This window comes from Crassostrea angulata, chromosome 10, assembly GCF_025612915.1.
Source record: "Crassostrea angulata isolate pt1a10 chromosome 10, ASM2561291v2, whole genome shotgun sequence".
In the NCBI taxonomy this organism is placed as follows: Eukaryota; Metazoa; Mollusca; class Bivalvia; order Ostreida; family Ostreidae; genus Magallana; species Magallana angulata.
The window spans coordinates 33,514,223-33,537,141 of record NC_069120.1 but is presented as its reverse complement, the minus strand read 5'-3'; the positions used below and the strand labels follow the sequence as shown (position 1 = coordinate 33,537,141).

At 33.4% G+C, this 22,919-nt stretch overlaps 1 protein-coding gene across 1 annotated transcript in view; it reads right to left on the bottom strand.

Moving 5' to 3' along the window:
- The window catches only part of LOC128164698 (titin-like), a 47,021-nt gene that overhangs the window by 18,323 nt on the left and 5,779 nt on the right, over positions 1-22,919 (bottom strand). Inside the window, exons 4-13 of the mRNA XM_052828686.1 lie at positions 11,465-11,697; positions 10,332-10,481; positions 8,924-9,008; positions 8,350-8,395; positions 7,265-7,345; positions 6,864-6,973; positions 6,318-6,432; positions 5,576-5,648; positions 4,850-5,134; positions 4,373-4,530 (exon numbers count right to left, since the gene is read on the bottom strand). Coding sequence (XP_052684646.1) covers positions 4,373-4,530; positions 4,850-5,134; positions 5,576-5,648; positions 6,318-6,432; positions 6,864-6,973; positions 7,265-7,345; positions 8,350-8,395; positions 8,924-9,008; positions 10,332-10,481; positions 11,465-11,697 — 1,336 coding nt within the window. The remainder of the gene's footprint in view (positions 1-4,372; positions 4,531-4,849; positions 5,135-5,575; positions 5,649-6,317; positions 6,433-6,863; positions 6,974-7,264; positions 7,346-8,349; positions 8,396-8,923; positions 9,009-10,331; positions 10,482-11,464; positions 11,698-22,919) is intronic.

Below are 22,919 nucleotides of genomic sequence, written 5' to 3'. Positions count from 1 at the left end.
ATTTTCAAATCCCAAATTCTCTGATTGAAAGAACTCTTAAAATGCTATTAAATACCCTGACAGGAATTTTGCTTTTCCTTTTGGTTTCCAGCCCTAATTCAGAATGCCCAACTTCCATCATTCTCTCTGACAGTGCCAACCTTTGACCATCTGTATTAAGAATTCCTCCCTGAGATCACAGAATTGTCACTCAGTATTTCTTGATTCCTCAAAAAGTCTTTGGCCTCCGTCCAGTTCCAAGATAAGCCAAGATTTCAATAACAGTTTATCCAAAAGAACAAATATAAATCAAGCCTCTTCAGATAATCCTGCATTTGCCGATCACTGATCGTAATAGTAGCACGTCTCTCTTCAATGACTTTGTATATCACCCACCCCAGAGGACCGAATTTTTTTTCAAGTAAGGATTGGTGCAAAACACTTGTTAGCTTTTTAAAGGCTTTATGGAACAACAATATTTTCGTTCATATGAACGTATGTGGTTATTGAACATAAGCTTGTAGATAAAGAGAAGTAATGTGACTCCCTATTGATTGGTAGTCTCATAACATCTCTGATACTGTATAGTGTTGATAAATTGAAGATTTTCAAAATTGCTTTTCCATGTCATTAACTTGTACTTTATTCAACCAGCACATGAATAAAAACTCTCTCCTCTTTTGAAATCTTTCTTTTTTTCTTCATGTGAATCAGAGTGAGGCGATTCCATTCAGGATCTCTTGAGGATCTTCAGTCAATTTGAATATGCTTGTTTGGTCATAACACTGGATTATGGGCTTCAACAGTTTCAATACACTGCAGACCTTTCATAAGGTGGCGACTTGAGTATTTCCAGTTTGATACGACTTACCTTCCAATTACTATAGCAAACACTTTGCTGATCTAGACTGTGCATGCGTGTAAGTGAAAAGCGTAGAGTGTTTGTCAAACATTCAATCAAAACTTATTATGATCACGTACAATTCCAAACCTGAGCTAGATTGAATGATTTGCTAATCTTAAATTCTTGACCTGCATTTCCAAAGAGTTTTAATGAAGTTTAGAATCATGCATGCAATCACTGCTTGCAATGAAATGAGGACACAGTATCAGAACGTTTAGAACGGGCCTAGGATTCCAAAGATTCTGTAATACAGGTTGTTATGAAAAACCCCGACTGATTTTGTAAAAATCCCCCAATAATGATTGATAACCCTGAGATTAGGTAAACAACGATGATAATATACTCATTCCTGAGTTGGAAAGCTTCTACCGGACTGGGTACTTCTGCTTTATATGAAAAAAAAGCCATATTAGATTATAACAACATGGTGTCTCAAACTGAACAAGCATGAGCTCAATATTGTTGCCTTAAGTAGAATACAGAGATTTAATTTTTTTCTCCTAATTAAAAAGACTGGGTCAGTCGGTAAGATATTAGATAACGTTTTTTGTCAAGAGGACATTTGCATTTCTAAATAAACTTAATTTACTGTATCCTTTTACATACCATGCAAGAGGTCCCTATACATAGCAAATTTAAAAGTGTCAAATCTAAAATTCACCTACTCAGGCAAACTTGAGAACACATTCAGCTAATACATGGATAAAATATTTAAATACATGTACCTGATATTCACTTAAAATATGCTTTTTAAGGTTTCAGTTTCAACTCAGAACAGGATGTACATTAAATTATCTCATCTCAGTGCATTGAGAATTAAAGAAACCACATGTTTTAGTTTCTCTTTCATGCAGAAAAGCTGATATATGACACCAAGATTCTTGTCAGTCTCTGCATGTATGTTGCAATTCAGAATTCACTAAATTTGTTGACATCATGCTAGGATGTCATTCATTTCACCTGACTTAATTTTTACTGTAACTTCACACCATGACAAAAAAAAAATCCTATGTGTCTATAAGTATACCAGAAGGTATGTAAAATTAAAATGACACCAAAATCATTCAACTGCAGGAACTAGAAAACAATACATATTTCCAAAGGAAACTTTCTAAAACTGTTAAAAAGTTTCAAAGTTTGAGTAAAATGATGAAAATAAAATGGAAAAACAAGTTTGCGTTTGAATGTGTACATACCAAGCTCTGCCTAGCAAGTCCATACACAGGGGAGAATGAAAGTGAGGCGAGATTAGTACAAAAGTTATTGAATATGCTCCAGCCAACTTGGGTCTTTACTCAATAAAATTAAATGCTTGACACAATGGGGAGAATAATATATGCAAAGACTATAATTCCATTTTTCCTTTGTGTGTTTTTAAAAGCCAAAGAGGTGCCATTGTCTGTGTAATTGTTTGCAAACCTTCCAATCACCAGAAACTCCGTATAATGCTTGCCCTGCCTCAACTTGAACTCCATGCCAAATTTGGTCAAAATCTGTGCAACCCAAATATGCGATCATAATGGCTTTTTGAGAAAATTTTTATCTTTGTACTGATCCCTTCTTAGCTTTGGTGAAGCTATAACACCTACAATTACAACTTTGTGACTGGCCAAAGACGAAGGAATGAATAGATACACATACTTTTTTTTTAACAATACACAACAGGCTTAAAAAGACAAGATCAGAAGAACCTTGGGTAAGAGGAGCCCATCAGATAAACTCTGAGATTATAACTTCACAATGCATAGAATTGTCATTCCTAGCTACTATAAATGTGTCTCTGTTGCAAATATGCGCAAACTCAGGTCGACAATTTCCCACAAATATCAGAACAAAAGCAACACAATATAGCATTTCGGAGTCATAACATGTAATTTTTTTGACGATGCAACTGCAATGATAATACACTTTAAAAAATTCATCTAACGTTTATTTTAAAAGGGGAAAAACTATTACAATATGTTCAAAATAAATGTAAGGTCAAAATCGGGGATTCATAAATCACAAGAAAAGATTGCCAGGGATATCTCCGTAAATGAGAATAGATCCGCTAAATCTGACGACGGCTATATCAAGTGTTGCCATGAGCAGACAGGGTATTGTGTTCTGTCCCATGGTAGAAATTAAGACTTGATAAGATGTCCATTCTGTTCCTTAAACATCAAAGCTTAGATTTTCTTGTATTCTATTGATGCCAGGTGCAAAGTGAAAACTTTTATCATGTTTGAGTTAAATACCTGTTTATCTTTCATTATATAACAAAACAAAATTAAATCGATGATATAACAAAACAAATTAACTGCATTGCATAATTAAAAGTGACTTACAATGTACATAGACAAATGTGTAAATACTTGGAATTTCTCTACGATGTTAATTATTGAAATGGAGAATTAATAAAGAATTTAAATCATGATTATACAGTATATTCTTGAATGCCCTTTTGTATTTTTTGTTCTCTGGTTTCAATTAGAATGCATCTATGTGACTTAATTAATCCGCATTGAGACTATGTCCTTCTTGTATCAATCATTATCATTTGTTTTATCCTGTCTGCTCAACCTCTTGTATTTAAACAAATTTAGGGGGATAGAGGAAGTTACTAGCTTACTAGTTGAGTCAGAATCAAACCAGAAATTTTAAAATAACTCCAGAATTATAAATATCATATGTGAATTCTCATCCAAAATATGCTAAAAACTAACAAAGATGAATGAGAATTTTTTAAACCCAAGAGACTGTCTGAGTACTTTTTAGGATTTTTCATGCATCCACTCTTGAAGGAAAAAAAACCCTGATTAGCTACAAGCTATTTGCAGTGATCACTTTAATCTTTAGAAGTATATTTTTTGTAATTAACCAAAAAATCTATCACCTCTATTTATTTTTCTGCTTTTTGCCTGCAGGTAAATCACAAGGATTACAATAAGGATTATTGTACATGCACATTTTTAATAACTGTAACCTATGAAAATGAAATTATATTTTAACACAGTATTGTACCAATATCATTATATGGTAAAGTAAAGATGCACCTTATTGTAAAATTTTTTAAGGGGGTCTTTTTTAAACCAAAAAAAAAATCACTTAAATAAAAAAAGATTGAACACTTCTGAATCAATACATTTTTTGAAAGTTGTCTAATAACTTATTATCACAGAAAATAATATATCAATGCATGAATCTCTTTTATAAAGAGTTATCTCTCTATAAAGATAGAGGAATTACCATAACTAATAACATTTACTTTAAAAATGTCATGTTTGCCCAAATCTTATTTGTTCCTTTCAAATAAAGACTTCAGTCATATAATATACATGCATGTACTGCATGTGTATGTAGGCCATAACATAGCTTCTTTTGAAGGATAAGAGAGACAAGTCAGCAATATGTATATATACACTCAATGACTGCTCAATGGAGAGGGTACTTGAGCTTTCAAGTACAAATGAGGAGATAAAACACTTCAGTATAAAATACAGTACTTACAAACACAAGTTGTCCACCTGAGTTCTGATTGAGTTTATGGAATTCGGATCTCAGGTCCACCAGTTTACGGTGCAGGTCCCTGAATTTGAGGTCATTCAGAGAGGTCAACTTGTCCTGGCCCCAGTTCAGACCCACCCATGGGTCCTGATGGGGACTTACTGTAAAATACAAGGGGAAAGCACTCTAAACAAAAGATGAATGACTTGACAAGCATCAAAGTGAAGATTATTGAACAAGTTATCTTGAACAAAGAAGTATTGTTAATTTACAAGTGTGTACATTTTGATACAGGGTTTTATTTTTTAATTGATATTTCTATTTCTTAAATTCGAATTACTGGGTAGCCCAGAGACAGAAATGAGCAAATTTAATGTTATTTACAAGAATTCATTACCTTCTGGAATATTTTATTTACCGGTATACATTTTTTAACCAATTAAATATTTTATTTCAAACTTTTTACATCAATGTCCTCACCTTCTACAGTTTTAAACACTGGGTCTTCATCCTCTGTAGTGGCCATGGGGGTGGGACCGTTGGACCAGGCCCCAAGAAAATCCTCCCCAAATTCCTTCAGACTCCCCAGAAGTGCCTGAGTCTGTGGGGTGTGCTTGGTGTTGTTATTGTTCAGGGAGTTGGGACTCAGAAACAGGTGAGAGCCTGAGACAGAACTATGATGGAGGGACTCTGTGTCAAACGGATTAAATGGCAGATGGACCTCGGGCTCCTCTCCCTCGGACAAATTACTCTTCTTTCTTTCTTCTAGATAAGGCAATTTAATACAGATAATTACTAAACTAGCTTAAAGTTTAACCTTTAAAACATTCAATCTGTTCTACTAAATAATTCAAAATACTTGATTGATTTTTTTTCCAACTTAAAATTTATCAATCCATTTACAACCTATTACTGTGTTACATTTTATAGCATTTAAAGACCCACACAACTAATTTTTACATTTGAATCAAATAAAATCAAGAATCAAAAAGCTTTGGGTAAGAATACCATTCTATGCACCTAATATAGCTCGTTAGATTACCATGTCAGGACTGTACATGTGTTAAATGAAAAGGTCACTGTATCACTACATTGCATCAAATTATCTCTAAAGCCTTCTGAAAATTTAAAATTTCTAGAACAAATACAGTATTGTGAGAAGGCCAAAGTAAAATACTGCCATTACGCTTTGAAGATTAAACCAACCTTTTCTCTGTTCATAGAGCTGATGGAATGGGTCAGGGTCTTTTGTAGCCTTCGTGTGCTGAGTTCCTAACCTCTGAAGACAGAACACAAGAATGCCTTGATTGAGCAAAAAATCAGCGCCATTTCTAAATTTCTACATGGTGAATTGTATTATTTAGACCAATCCACAAAAAAATTAATTTCATGGACAGTCTTAAAGAAAAATCTGTTAATTAAAACATGCAAAGGAAGATAGATCATCTAAAGGATTGCTTTTCATGTTTTAAATGCACATCCAAATAAATAGGATTAAGAGTATTAGCAGGTAGACCCAGGTTTCTCTAATCTATTTATCCTGTGCCAACTGAAAGTCTGGTTGGGGTATTTTGTGGGAAAAATTCAGTTCAGAGAAAATCCAAGTCAAAAGTCAAGTTTATAATGATTCAAAATGTAGACACCAAAGGTAACTTAAACCTAAAGGTTAAAAGTTGACATACATGAGGTAATTGCTGTTGTAGATTCCTTCAGATTTATTTGATAGCACATTTGTACACAAAAAAATTTTCAGCATGATGCAAATTAAGTGTTATGCCCTTATAAAATAATGGTAGATAAAATTTAGCTAGAAAAATTTATTACAATATTTTCAAAAAATAGGAAAATTTTACTCAAATCAATTATTTTGCAAATACTTGATTTCAAGACGTCTTAATATACCTAAGCTTACATGAATTAGTGCATTCATATGACCTTGACCTCTCACCTTTGTAAGTTCATCCAGTTCATTTTTGAGCAGACGATGCTCCACTTGTAACTTCTGCTCACCAAGGATCACCTGAACTGTTTCCTGTCTCACAAGCTCATGCTCCTTCTTCAACCTAATATAAATTAAAATATACAGTCTTACAAATCAAAGTTACTGAAAATTTTCTGACTTCATGGAGATGAATTAGAATGTTTGGCTGAAACAGGAATTCCATCTTTAGACAGAAACTCATAAGATCTTCCATCATTCATCATTGTTGATAATAGATGTACGTTTCACATTTTATCATCTTATAAGGTCATGCAATGAAACATCATTTTAAAAATTAATTAGCCAAATATATAAAGGTACCCCAGGAATTCAGTTTCCCAACAGCAATGTTGTAATGAAGTATAAATGTATACTACGTAGTTTCTCCTAAAAACAATGACATTTATAACACTCTCAGGAATTTCCTGTAGCAAATTACAGACCCACATTTCCTTTAACATAAAAGAAACCCAAAGAGAGATTGATTTTTCTCATACTTCAAGACTCAAATACCTGGCTACAATTTCTTCGAGTTTCTCCAAGTTCTCTTTGTCACTCTGGGTAATTAGGTTGATTTCCTCTTCACTCAATAGGCCGTTATTGTTGTTTTTCAGATATGTGATCTGCGGCAGAAAATGACATCATATATGAATTTGTAATGAATTTAAAAACTACACACGAAATGTCCTCACACCTGAATATTTATCGACATGTGCCATAAAAATGGGGTACAAAATCATAAATATTTTCCTACCTTTAAAATTCAAAATTTCTTGGGGTAATTGATTTGAAAAAGAACAAACAAAAGCTTGAAACACAAATTACTGGTACCGTAACACAACTGAACAGTAATGGCTGCAATATAAGCTGTTAACTGACAACTGAAATTAATGTAAAGAAAAAAAAAACTATACCAGCTCCTCTTGAAGTTGTTTTTTTTCTTTCAACAACTCTAGTCTTCGACTTTCTCGCTCGATTTGCACTTTCCGTTTTTCCTAAACAAATAAAAACATGGTCAAGTCAGGAGGGGTATGTAACATGTACTTCAAGCTCTATACAATGTGTAACAGACTTTTCAAAGAGATTGTAAATCTTTGGTCAAAACAAATATGTCATTTGGGTCTTCTGTTAATAACTCCTTCACCAAGCGACTTTGTAATATGGGCGATAATATGAATAACCCGATCTATTCTGTTAGAAGGGTCAATAGTTATACACATTAAATGGACCATTCAGATACAGCAAAGCCATATTTACTTTTATACCCATGGCTCGAGCAATGCAGACACATAGTATGTTATTCTTCATAGGTACTGGCATTATTTGGCATAATTTAAACTTTCAACATTTTTGTATTCAGCTGAGCATTACTTCACAAAGCCATGTTTAAACAACAAGATTTTAAAAGCTAGGAATCTCTAGATTTTTGACCGATGTTATGACCAATAAATAGTTCAAAGAGGGCAATAATGGCTGACATCAAGGATTTCTTTTCTGGGTCCACAGTTTGACAAATGGGAGAGCACTCCTTATTTATGTGCAACTTAAACTTTACAGTTGTATGTGAAACTATTTCAAATGTCTTGGGATTCTCATTTAAAGTTTGATCAAATTTTGACCAAGGGATATTTTACAGTGCACTTTCACTTGTTCATTCAATGAGATGATCTGCATGATAAAGATCAATTATTGATTCTTAAAAAGCAACTAACGATACCAGAGATTTCAAATTAAATGTGTCAATTCAACATCCAAATAAAATTGCCAGAAACACCACTGGCAAATTTTAAAATCTTGCTTTAATTCATCTGACGTTTGTGAATTAATTGCAAGAAATTAAAATAAAAGTTTGGCATTCACAATTTTATATTCTCAGAATTTGATAGAAACGGCAGGAACGCTGAATTAAGTACTCACGTAATACCTATTGTTACTGATTTGAGGATATAAATTACCCTGGCAGAAAATTAAAAAGTTTTTCAAGACTTTTTTTTTTTACCTTAAGTTGCATTAATCTCTGTTTGTGCTTTTCATAGTCTTCAATTCTGAAACAGGAAACATGAAAGCAGATTAAGAATGATTTATTATCTATTGTTTTACACTAAGGTGGAGGATGTTTAGGGCAGATTGGGATGAAGGCAAACAAGAATGAAGAATCCAGTTGTCTTGTGGTTATGTCCATTCCTGGCTACAAAGACAACACCTAGCAGAGAGCTATGGCTTATCTACGGTCCTTCCAAATGTGTCAACACTTCAGATAATTAATTGCTTAATGTGAACAACACGAACATAGTGGTCTTAAATCTAACTTGAAACAAAATCGAAATCTGCAAATTTTATAGAAATAAAATGGTCATTATCTTTTTAAATAATTTCAGAGTAATGACCTTGAACCATCAATCTTACACCACGTACGAAGTTGCCAAAAATATATGGTAAAAGTTGACGCAAGTTGCAGACTTATTATTGGTATAATAACAAATACCGTAATTCAAAAACCTCCTCTCACCTTAACTTTACCCCACCCTAATGAAAGACCATTTATCATAATGCAAAATATTTGCAGTACTTACTTTGTTTTGCGAGCCAGAAGTGAAGTTGGAGACACTTTGTTTGGGACTAAGTCAAAAGGATTCACTACACCATTCAAGGATTTCCCTGTCAGAATAAAACAAAATTCTACAAATCAGAAATCCACAAGAAACAAGACTTCAGAAGCACAGTACAAGTGTCCAACTGCATTGTTTTTGTGTTTGTCACAAAGAAAGATAAGTGTATTCCTAATAGGTATTGATTTTGTTTGTTTGATAAAGGGTTAAACATTTGATATAGGCAGATTCTGACATTATTAGCCCTCAAAAATCCATCTAATTATTCCTCAGGAATTTAAATTCAGGACAATGGAATCTTGAGAAGAAAAAAATTGAACTCTGATAAAAATGTATTGTATTTTCTGGGCCAGATTTAAATTGGTGAGCAATTAAAAAATTCCACACTATTTAAAACTCTTACAGTTTATTAAGATGCCAAACAAAATAACACATTCATATTTTAATATATTTCCATTTGTGCGTGCAACATTGTTTATATAGAGTTATATCTATACTATGCATTTTAAAATCTGAGTATGTAAGGGTATAAATTTTATCATCCAAAATTTTCTGACCGAATAGATTGTTAATCAGTACTTTTTTCATTACAAAAAAGGAATAAATGCATGCTGTGAATTGACTGAAAAAAAGTTAACACCATTTATTGATAGCAAGATCAAATATATCCACTTGTATATGTTTTCCAAAGTACGCTGGATTAAATGTTAATAAATTTGCTTACCAAAGTGGACGTATGAGAATCCCCTTTCAAATTAAAACAAACCTTAATAGAACTTTCCCTTGAATAGAAAAAAAATCTATAGCCTGCCCATGAACATATTGATTGTAAATTTTTACTCAATGGATTAACTTGTCAATACATTTTACATCACAGAAAAAATGGCCACCTCTAATATTCTGTCAATAAACTGATTACAGAACCTCTCTCTCTTTATTAAATCCATTTACTACTGCATTGACACACTCAGTGGCAATTTCTGTGGGTTATGCATTCCACTTTTATAAAGTAGATGTAGCTACATGTAGGCCATAACTATGTTATATGGTTAAATTCATGGGGTGTCAATATTTGGAAAAACTGTTGTAATTTAAGAAACTGAGTTGATAAACTATACATGTCTATGTCAATTATTTTCTGCAATTTAGGACCCTTTGAAGGAAAACCTTTTCTGCAACACAGCAGCACAATTCTATAAGTACCAGGGTATCTTTACACAATATATTGTATCAACAATATATTTACCGGTAAAACAAATTATCCTTTTCAAGACCTTTGATCAAAACTGACCATTTTTCATATATTTATACAGCTAACCAATTTTCAGATATATAAAAACTGACAGCGTTTCAAATAATTATAACAACTGACCATTTTTCAGATGCCGTAAGAGATGGCAGGCCACGACCCACTCGTCTCTGCTTAACCGACCATCTCTGTTCAGGTCACTCCAATCCCAAACAGAGGCCAATTTTTCCGATTCCAGCTTTGAAGCCTTGAAAATTTCCACTGCATCTTCACCTATAAAAAATCCTTTAAATTACTTTTACATGAAAAAAAGGAGCTACCAAAATAGGTGATGCTTTTGTCATTCAGATTAAGGGGTAGGGGTGGAGTTGGGCATGATTCTCTCAATTTTTTTTTTTTTGATATATGGGCCAGGCCATCACTGGGTATGCTTTGCAAGAAATTTTTTTTTTGAATACTTAAATCCTTAGATTGACATGACATTTCAGAAATGGTAAAGAATGCTTTGATAGACAACAGTTACAATATAACAGTATAACTTTGCATCCATTTAAGAACTATGCAACTGAATGTAGCACAAAGCTACTACCGGTATTCCCCAGATATTGGCAGGATAAACAATTTCCTCATAAAAGTACCGGTAATAAAAATGGACAAAATTAGAAATTTAAGCTCTGCAACAAATAAGGCATTTACAGCTACCAATAAATCACTTTAAATACAGGTATAGATTTCATTGGTATATACAGAAGAGAGTAATATGTTCCTCTGTAAAACCATTTTATGTTTCCTTACAGTACTTAGCTGCTACTTGATCTGATATCCTAAGGAAACATCACTCAACACATTCTATTTTTCACACAGTAATTGAAATCTTTGTTGAAAAGCATTAAATCTTTGCTCATGGTCAAAACTTTGATGTCTGGACCATTTTATTGGCAACAATAGTGGTCAACTAATCGTGTGGAATTTTGCCCCTAAAGGCATTGGATAACAGTCATTCTAACATTTATGGTGGGTTTTTTTAGAGCCTGGATACAAAGAGCCTCAAAATCCTATGCAATTCAGAAGATTTTTTTTTAAATATATATGGATGAAAGTGACTTGCCAGAGGTTAAATTGGTAAAAAAATTCTAAAGTAAGTCCTGCTAAAGAAGGTATCAGAGACTGCCAATGATGTCTGTAATTCTGATAGAAAAGTTCAGCATTCCCAACTTTATAGAGTAAAAAAAAAATGAATTTGTCTTTGATCTCACCATTAATATGACCCTTTCCAGACTGGTCACATTTCTGGAAGACCGTGTTGTAAGCCTCTCTTTCAGATACAGAGGGGACCTCAATAGGCACCTCCTCCTGGCTGGGGACCTCCAAATTCTCTGGTAGGACTTTGGGGACTTGTTTTCCTCCCAGAACGCCATTGATCAGATGCAGTGCCACAATGAACTCACTGACGTTCATTAGGTTATCATTACTGACATCGGCCAAGTTCCTACAAAAATAGAGACATAACAACATAAGAGTTGCTTCCCTTTGTCTATAATACCTGTACCTAATTTTGATAATCGCTGACCCACTTATGTATCATGACTAACATATTCTTGACCGTAAAATTTAAAGTAAAAAAGTATTTGTTTAAAAAAATGTGTATTCATTAGTGTCAAAACATAGAAATAAAAAAAAATCCATTGTCATTCTAAATTCCTTCAGGAGAACAATGAAAGTTCTTTGGGATAATGTTCGGCAGAAGAAAGGCCATGAAAAGTCAGTTTCTGTGGGATCAGCCAGGGATTGGCCATACTTGAATAGACTTCAAGAACTGCATTTAAAGTTTTAAAGCAGCAAGGCCTATTTGTCATGAATGAATACAAATAAGTATGTCAATATCCCCCGATTAAAACTTCTGTACCTTAGTAAAATATTTGTATATTAACAGGATATCATCACGCAATGAACATGACAATTCAGATTTGTCAGTGAGATAAATGTTTGATACCCGGTATGAGTGTTGATATAGATTCTCAACAATACGATCACAAACTCTGGTTGCTTACCAAGTATTGAAAGTTTTATCAGAAACTACAAACAGAACTCAATACAAATATTTTGAATCCAAAAAGAAATTAACTGTGATTAAGCACCGGCTACATTTTAAACAAAAATACGGGCAATAAAATATTTCCGTTTTGAACGAGGTCTACATTTCTTGGTATTTAAGAAGGAATGGGATTGTGTCAACATTGAGGAGGAATAAAATACAGAAGGCACTTGTTCATTGCTGGGTTTTTACCGCCATACATCAAGCTTAAAAGGCTGTCTATAAAATATCAAACTTCATGGACATTTACTGGTTGAGGGTCAAATGAGCACCACAATCGATAGAGTTTACTCAGACAAATTGTCCCATGAAATTTTCATTAACTATTGTAACATCAGAACTATTATATTAACTCCACAGAATGCCAATGAATTGGTGCCAAATGATGCTTTTGTATGTAAGAACTGAAAACATTATGAGATCAACATAAGTAAACTATAATTTAATTTGTAAACACACAAAAAATACCCATTTTTATGTTCATTTTAGAATTAGCTAAAAATGACACAACCTCATGTAGCAAAAGAACGAAAAAGAAAACCAATTTTTTTCTTTACACATCCAATTACCGGTATCTCAAAGTCTGAGGGAAAGGTTTTGTCAAAGAATTACTAGAATATAAGGGGAAATTGATCTCAATTCACTTGAGTTGAAGCTATTTCTTTGAAACAGTATTAAGCTTTATATTATGAGTGAGTGACCCTTCACTACTCAATGTTAAAATGTCAGCTAATGAAAAGCATTGTAACAGCTTTGTCTGATAATGTGATCGACTGATTCATAAAGAAGCAATGACCATAAATTCATTTACTTGTCACCTAAATGTATATATCAAAGCTAGGTATTGACATGTCTGTTACCTGTGGAAAGTTGTAGAAGTTTCGCTTATTACGGGGCTCAGACTCAAGCGTTAGCAAGATACCCTGAATAGCAAAAACCCCCATTGAATGAACTCAATACCAAGCCCCATTAAATTTTTAATGTGTTCTCTTCAATTGATGGCAGTGTTAATGGGAAAACGACTTCCAATCACACACCTTTATACTTCTGCTGCGAAATCTCAATCTTGACACAATGCCGCCAAATAAAGCGGTCATTTGTAATGCACCTGGGGTAATGGTGGAGCCTGAAAGGAGCTGCATTCGCTGTTCGAATTAATGAGTGTATATCAAGGGCACGTTCCTTATCTCATTGGCTTATTACCTTATAGAGTACGAAATTAATGAAAATGAGCCAAATCCTGCTATAGCTATCACATCTTCCACCAAAATAAAACTTGCGGGTTGAAACACATAAATTTGGGTAACCCAGCAAAAACCTTTCGTATTAAGGGAATTCCTGATATTGGGAAAGGTGGGTAATGGCGTATGTAAGGATCCGAACTTTTCTCATCATGTCTTCTGATACTGCACTATAAAGAACAGGAAGTCCGTAATGATAAAAACGATGCTTTAGCTCCAGAGTGTTTATTCAGCCCAGTTAATCAATTAAGTTTCTCTGATAAAAATCTATTAGGACTGTGATTATTAATACCAGGCGAATCAATGTTTGGCTATGGCCCTAATCAATGGTCAAACTACCTGAATACAATATGCAGAGTCGCATCACTCTGCGGTTTTATACCTTAACTTTCAGACACAGGAGACAACATCGGGACATTAAGATAACAGAAAATAAAAATCAATTTCAGAAATAAAAACTATGACATATGGGGGGCTTTAACACCTTTACAAACGTATTTCCAGAAGGAAAATAGGCTGGATAAATACACCCTGATAATAAATTCTGATAGATTTTTTTTTCACCTGATTTACAGGTAATTATCCTTTAAGACAAAGGGAATGTTCAGACTGACCATGCTCTAGCTCTGAGCAATGTAAATGATGGTGGTCATAGATTTTCTCTGTAATCCTATAAAAAATACAGACTGTGGCTGTAGTAAAGCTATTTTGGACCCTGGGAAACCTGTCACAGATATGAACAGTTCTTTGATGTGTCCTTAAATGGTACCGGTATTTCACCTTACTGGTATTTCATTCTATTCATGTCCATAATGGTAGTTGCCATACTGGTATTGCATTTTTTATTTAAAAACAAGACTTATGAAATTTGCTTTTATTATTACCATTACTTTAAAGCAATATGAGCTGTATTGTTTAGAATTTTATCTTGCTGCAGAAACCTGCTAGTATGATAAGTATGCATGTGACTTAAGCTTTTATGGTGAATAAAGTTTGAAAAAAATCATGAATTTTTGTCAGAAGAAAGATTTCTCTTATATGGAATATATAGCAAATCAATTTTTGTACAGGACGACAGTAATTCAATTTTGCTCAAATAAAGGCTTCTGAATGGCTTTTCCCACAAAAATACAGCTTACAGAAATTTAAAACCATTTTTTTGTTGTCATTTAAGAAGGAAACTGCCTTTTCGTAAGAAAAAAATTCAACATGAAAATTGCAGCTCATATTGCTTTAATCTTGTATGACTATGATGTTAGAACATATAAAAGTGAATTATTTCCCTAATTCCATTGAATTTATGTTGAAAGCTGACTGTAATACCACTTTCTTTTTTATGCTCAATATATATATTGATTTCTTGCAGCATATGCAATAGATAAAAATGCTATATTTGTTGGCAATTCAGCTGATTTACAACACCAACAGGTGTTGAATCAAATATCAATTTGTCAACTACTTGTTTGCCTTTCATCGATACAGGTAATTCCATATTGAGTGCGGGAGACAGTCAGACCGGCCCTGCATTGACAAGATGTCTCTCCCGGTTCCATTCCTACATCCTCCGTTGATAACCCCCGCTGAACTTTGACAGACTTGGCTACGACCATTCTCTTTTTGATGGCAGGGTAGATTTAAATCACTCAAGATAAACTAAGGGTGCAACTCTGCACTACACACAGAAAGGTGTGACAAAGTTGACAAGATCTATGCAGATTGGAACACGTCCACAATATCTGTCGGCATTATCGGCAGGCACATCTACAACTGAACAGCTCATCCTTTTCTTCTTCAACTCTTTTTTCAAGATATGTGAACCAAGACAAAATAAGATGTCTGCCATTGATGTAATTTGCTTTTTTTTTTTTTTTTTTTTTTTTAGCTTTTTCTACAATAAAAATTCTAAAATTGCCATCCATATATCTTGCTTTCAATACATGTTACAAGGATATTTTGTCTATTCTATTTACTTGCACTCAACTATACCTTAAGTTGGCCTAGACATTAAGACTTAGAATTGATCAGGCATGTACAGTGCACAGTGGTTCAAGCAACTTAATTTAAGTGTTCATGAAATACTGACTGCTTAATCCAACAAAGGATTAAAAGATTAATAATTTCTTTAAAAGTTAAGCATATCATTTTGATGTTGGCTAAACTTTGGTTTGATATATAAACCCCAAGGCACTCATAAGATTATTCTTTGCAAAATATTACAAATAACTAACACACTATTCAACACTGTGCTCTTAGTGGCATTCAGTGATGTAAATTTGTCAACTACCAAACACCACCAATACTGGGTATATATGTAGAATTCTATGGTTCTTTTCAATAAGCCCCCTTATACATGTAGCTCATATTTCAATCTGCTACATGTAATAAACTGCAAAATAATGTCTCCAGAAGCTAATTAGACAATTTTCTGGAAACTAGTTCATTGTATATCATATCATAATGCATTACATTTTATCTGAATCATCAACTGCATGCTATCGGCTTTGTGTAAATGGTAGAAGACAACAAAACCACAGCTAAGTTCCAAATCCAGATTGTGAAAGCTAATAGCAAGATGGAATTTGTAATCGATAACCAAAATGATACAAAAATTCTAAAACCACTTCGACAATGGAAAACCAAACCTGCACAAATACAATACCATATCATGTTCCTTTAAAAAAAATAAAGGTATACCCACTACAATAGCCGATGTAATTGTAGCTGTAGAAGCTAATGACCAATTAGTATGACTCAGGGTCTCTATTGCTCCACCCCTTCGGATATTCTATAGGCATCGGGGCAGAGTTTGCATGTTTCACTAATAAAGTTACTCTATGCTCACATTCTTGTCATTTTGAAGCTTCAGAAAGACTTACATACAAAGATTCTTTTTTTCTATTATTGAGTGTTACAATTCTGATAATTACAAGGCCTTGCTAGCATTATCTGTCTAACAGTAGGTTTATTCTTTCATGGTTCTAGAAACCTACCCCTGAGTACTGCATTGTAAAATTCTTAGTATCATGTTACCAACATGTCTCCTCTTGTATTGGAGCAAGTCTCCATGATAATCCATCCATTAGTCGTAACCATTTACCCTCTGTTCCTTAAAAATTATATATATCCAACAACCATCGTATCTTTCATCTCACTATTAATTAACCCCATCAAACTTCATACATCCATCAATCATAACGATTAAGGACTATTCTATTTACCATGCATGCAATCACCAATATCAACATTTGAACACACTGACTGCTTTTTGCATGTATCCAACTTCAGAGTACCAGGTACATTTGTTCACATGTAGTCATTCATGAGGATAATTCCGACATTCGATTCCATGTGAGAGGCACCAGCAAGTACTTGCAAACATTCAAAATTTTCTTTAATAAAAAGTTATTCTGCATTATGTGATACATGTTCTTGGATTCACCATCATTAAATAAACTATGCTCAAACTGTTAAGCCCCCCCCCCTTTCTTTATTTAAAACTCTCTTGTTTTGGCTTCTGTACATTGTTGGGGTGGGGTGGGAGGTATAGTAATATTTCTCAAGGGATACCCGCTGGCGGTAGAACACCAAACACTTACAACCTCTCATCTTTAGAGTTTGTTTATATGAATACATATTCAGACATAAGTCTTCCAACTGATATAAACTTTTAGAATTCTTATAGCTACCAGCACTGACACCAATCAGAGAAGACAAGAGACTTAGAGACACAGTCATGCGAGAATTCGACTGTGAATCTTCGGGGACGGCCGAGTTAACAGAATGTAAAGATGTCAATCTCCAAAGCCTCTGAGCAAGAAGTACATGATCAGAAGACGTCGTGCCGGTAACTCGACACAAATATTTGACATACAAATCATTACAGCTTCCATCTTAATCAATCAGCCATTCCTTAACTCCGATAGGACAGATATTTAAACACAGTGCTCAATTTGCATTTTATCGATACTATTCCGTCTTTTCAACTCCTTAACTGATTAAGCAATTGATTCTCACACGAGAATAAATAGGTGTGAATGTATCGTACCAGATACCTTTTTTCAGTACAACTACAAGCTGATAACATTGATAACACTGAACAATAAAGGACCGAGCTATTAACAGGAGTCTAGGGTATAAGGTCTCCACACCCCTGGCCTAAAGATATACCACAGGGCTCTTGTATTAAATCAGTGCATGGAGAACATATGCTATAAAAAGACCAAACTATTTTTATATATCAAATTAAACAACCTTATTCAATGCATGTAAATACTTCATTTCAAGTAAACGCATTTTTTCCGCATTTTAAATATGGAAAAAATGCAGTGAAAATTAATATGGAAATGCAGAAAAAAAACTGTGAATGATCTGGAAAATAAACGTAAATAATATGGAGACTTGGACTTAATAAATTTTTCATTGAAAAAAACATATGGCACTTCGAATTTAGAAACATTCTCAGTCTAACAAATAGTGTCTGACTCGATCTATATTTGCTTCATGCAGATACACCATTTTCAATATCATTTGCCAAAGTTGCTAACGAAAACAGAATTGCTGTCATGAACTACATTAAATTCTTCCTGACACATAAAACCACTACCATATATGTAATAACTAAAAACAATTATTAAAAGTATGTCAGCTAGAACATACAGTCTTAAGACAGATTTTTCATTTCTCCCTCCAATTGCTGAACACAATGTGAAATATTCAGACTGGTAAATGCCTTGTATTGACACACTGAATTTTTAAAAAGCTTTCAGATAATCCTCTAGATCCTGATGGAATTTTTCAATTTGTTCTCCCAATTTGCCTGCAACCATATTTTTTTCATAATATTTACAAATTGTATCTAATTTTATTGACATCAATAAAAATAATAATGTTAATGTTAAATGTGTGTAATAAGGGTTAAATAACTTTGTAATTATGATAAATGAAGAATTTAGCCCCAAATACAAATCAAAGACACCATAAAATCTATTTGTTAGTGCCGTCAGGAGAAAGATATTTGTTTAAAACTCTGACCAATGCCCTGCCGAGATTGCTCATAAGTGCCACTAATCAAATCCCAATTCATCAGAGATTTTGATCCTACTGCCCTTCTCTACTAAAACAATAATAATCCCAAACAAACAATGGAAATATCTCACTCCTTTATACCTGACAGTTAAATTAATTGTGGAGGGACAAAAACTTTCAAATACAACAGTTTTATTGCTACAACTTTCAACCAAAAAAAAAAAAAAAAAAAATAGCGTTATACACATACATGTTCGTGAACTCTTCATGATTTAATAAATATTCAGCTGAAAAAAAAAGTGAAATCCAGTTTAAATAGGAAGGGCACTTGGGGATACATGTTCATAAAAAGAACTCAAAAATAAATCAAGCCTATAATATGCATTTGAGAAATAGTCATACAATCTTAGCAAAATTTACGTCCAATTTCACTGCTTCAAAGAATTCAATCTGCATCACTATCTACGTTTTATAATTGCTCAACATCCAAGCGCAAACAAAAAGAAACATAATCTTTATTTTATTTATTTTTTTGACATTCGTACTTACTGAATACACAAACAGATAAAAACATTTGCTCACCACCCTTGAGTGAACCAATTCATCTTGTTCACAACTCAGTTCAATGTACCATGAACAAGATGGTCAAATACTGGATTATTTGCATACCTAGCAAATAGACAGGACAAAGGCCCTTATACAGGAACCAAGCCATCCGATCCTCGACACCTTACCTACGATTTCTTACGAGGTAAAAAAGAAAAAAATTGAATGTGTTGAGGATCTTCATTTTGACAAGATTCTCAGTGAAAAAAGGTCATGGAATTTGTTTCTGATTGAGTATAGTTGTCATTTTATAGATCTCCTGTATGATATGTAGACCAGTTTCTTTACGAGGGCAACAAAAGAATGACAAGTCAAATCTCTCTGATTTCCCAGATAAGAAATATGGAGACATTATTACCGTATATCCAATTTTTTTTATTTTTTTTTTTGCATTTCACAAAAATTGCAATAAACAGGATAAATCTATAGACTTATTTTATTTGCTTAAAAGTCATTTCTTGCAATTTATAATTTTTTTACACAGCATTCAATACTGTATAAATAACTTAAATTTTGAAAGTTGTATTTTTGCAATGTAAATGTGATCTTGAAAAAAGGGAAAATTAGGTAATAGTGAAAATAAACATGCATGTACAAGGTACATTGCATAAAGATAATAAAACCCCTTCTCCAAATAAAACAAAATTTTAACCAAAGTGAGAATGAAGGTCATTTCTAAATAACATCTTATCCAACATTACATTTCCTCAAGCATGCATGCAGCTATAAAAACTGATTGTCCCCATAATCAAAATGCAAATTTAAAAAAAAAAATAAAGACCCCCTCTCCCACCCCATCCCCCAGGATAATTAATGTTTAAACTAAAAGAATTCTGCGAGAAATGACTAGATGTTTTCATTCCCCTGAGGTAACATTTATTTGTAAGTGACAAATTGCTAGTGAGATGCTATCTTTACACAGGAACCTTACTGATTACATACAAGATGACGATAAGCTACGTAATCAGAGAATCCAAGGTCACATGTAAAGCTGAAGAAACATGTACATCGACTAATTTAAAATGTAACACACATATCTATCAATCCTGTATTATGATGGTAAAAATGTTTGCTTTAGTTTTTTTAAATCAACTTAATTACTATAAATCTTAAGGTTGAGTAATTGTTTTTAAGTTTCTAAGACCAAACGTCAGTATACATCAAAATTCACAACTTGTCACAATTTTCTATGGTATGAGGAACAACTTTAAGATAAATGAAGTTGCCTGCGGTATATATACAAGCCACACAGAATGTTAATGTAGTTTACATACAAAAACATTTTGATATGTACAGAAGTATGGTGATAATCCACACATTCGGATTGACTTGCAAAATGCAGAACATGGATGATAATGACGATACGGATTTACATTTATTCATCAAGTAATACCTAATTTAATGACTGTTTACATAAGGATTATGATGGGAATAGGCTTCCAATGCACACTATAGAAGATATTCAATAGGGTGACTAAGATGATGATTCCCAGATTATCTGACTTCTATATATGTTGTTTAATAATACATATTGACAACAGAATAACAACATAATGCTATGTCATTATGTGAACATTTAATATAATTATTATCATTCAATTATTCAGAATAAAAAACCCTATTTTTTTCTTGATACATACAATATTTCATACACGATATGTATCTGATACATGTTGCTGTATGTGTGATACATGTTGATGTGTCTGTGATACATGATGCTGTATATGTGATAAATGATGCTACGTCTGTGGTACATGTTGCTATATCTGTGATGCATAATGTTGTATTTGTGATAAATGTTGCTGTATCTGTGATATATGATGCTGTATGTGTGATACATGTTGATGTGTCTGTACATGTTGATGTATCTGTGATACATGATGATGTATATGCGATACAAGTTGCTAGGTCTATGGTACATGTTGCTATATTTGTGATGCATTATGTTGTATCTGTGATATATGATGCTGTATCTGTGATATATGATGTTGCATCTGATATAGGTTGCTGTATCTGTGATACATGTTTCTGTATATGACAGAGCAACAGGGTTCATCAAAGAGATACATGTGCTACAAGTTGACATTTCCACATGGAGGTTCATAAGCTGATACATGCACCACTCAGGTCTATCTGACAGAAGGCATGTAGCTGGTGTCCCGAGTGACAGACATGGGTGAGTTTGAGTGACTTCCTCCTGTCATTTTGTCACTACAAGATGGACAACTTTACACAACCTACATCCATCATTTTCCTAAGAGCTAGCCTTCAGAATTCCAATTACTTTGAAAAGATATTCATTTCCCCCTTTTTGATCCATTTGAGCAGATTTAGGAATGAAATACAAGACTAATTATTAAAAAAAACTTAAAACTAAAATTTAAGTAAAAAGGTTTGTATAAGAAAATCAAGTAAAAGAGGCATTATAAATATATGTACTAAAAATATGCACATTTTAATCTGCATATTAACTGCAAGTACATGATTTTTTTTCTTTTCATTTCAATTCTCTTTAAATATTCCACTTGATATCACCAATCCCTGGAGCTGCCAAGAAATAGGAGGCTAATAAAGTCTAGCTCTGACAATCTCATGGTTCAGAAAAAATCCAGCAAAGGAATACTTATACATATATTATAACTTATCAATACCCCTTATAAAAATCCTACTCTGAATGACATTATGCATGCTACATGGGAATGCGTACGACACATCTTGACAATTTTCATAACGCCCGCTTTCAGGTGTATAGTCGGAAAAACCATAAGATAGCTGACGAGTTACTTTAAAGTTCTGTCAAATTATGACATATCACTGGAGTGGACATTTAGTCTTGTATTTGATATGGGCAGTGGGTACACCAGGATGAAGTCACATGACAAACCGTATACATAGATCAATTTCTTTCAATGGCTTCAACTATTATATTTTTATTCATCAGTTTCTCTTCTATAACATGTATTTTGAAAGAATGTGTTTCAGATCTTTTAAGGTATAACCACTAATGCAGTTATGCTATGGTCATTTTCATGTAATAACCCCCCCCCCCCCCCCAATAAAAAAAAAAAAAATGTATTCAAGTAAAATAGCATTACAACCGGCTGATGACAAAAATCGGTAAACAATCTGACGGCTGAATATTCTTCCTGTCATTTCGAGAGCAGAACAATAATAGTCCCGCCATGTAATCTAGACACTTTTAAATGTAAGCGAATTCTTACAATATTATCTTTTATTAGCAAAATAAAAATGCAATTGCCTTCAATGACATCTCTAGCAACCAAAGAAGCCTGAGACCCGAGGACTACACACAGTTCACACAGCTGTGTAGATTGTATGTGAAGAGCTTGCTATATGTACAGTAAATATTTGTGTTGATATTGATGCCAGCAGTGATCATTGTCAACCAAGAGCTTGAGGTGGCTTTACGATTCTACGAAAATTGACTTCCCCAGATAGAGAACTCATATACGCCCAATGCTGAATTGAACTCGACACAACTGTTTGCGATGTCTATCAGTCTGCCTTTTATTCCTACTATTCTATGAAAATCCTTTTTATTGAATTACTGATATAGTAAATGCAATGTAAAAATAGTATTTCACCCTAACTGAAGTACATGTTCTTTCTCTCTAGAGGGCCATCCCTTTAATTGTTATCAAAGCGGAGATATCTTTCATTGAAAATTATCTTCTTTCATCCTACCTTTTCATCATATGCAAACTTATAGCCTTTAAAATTCTA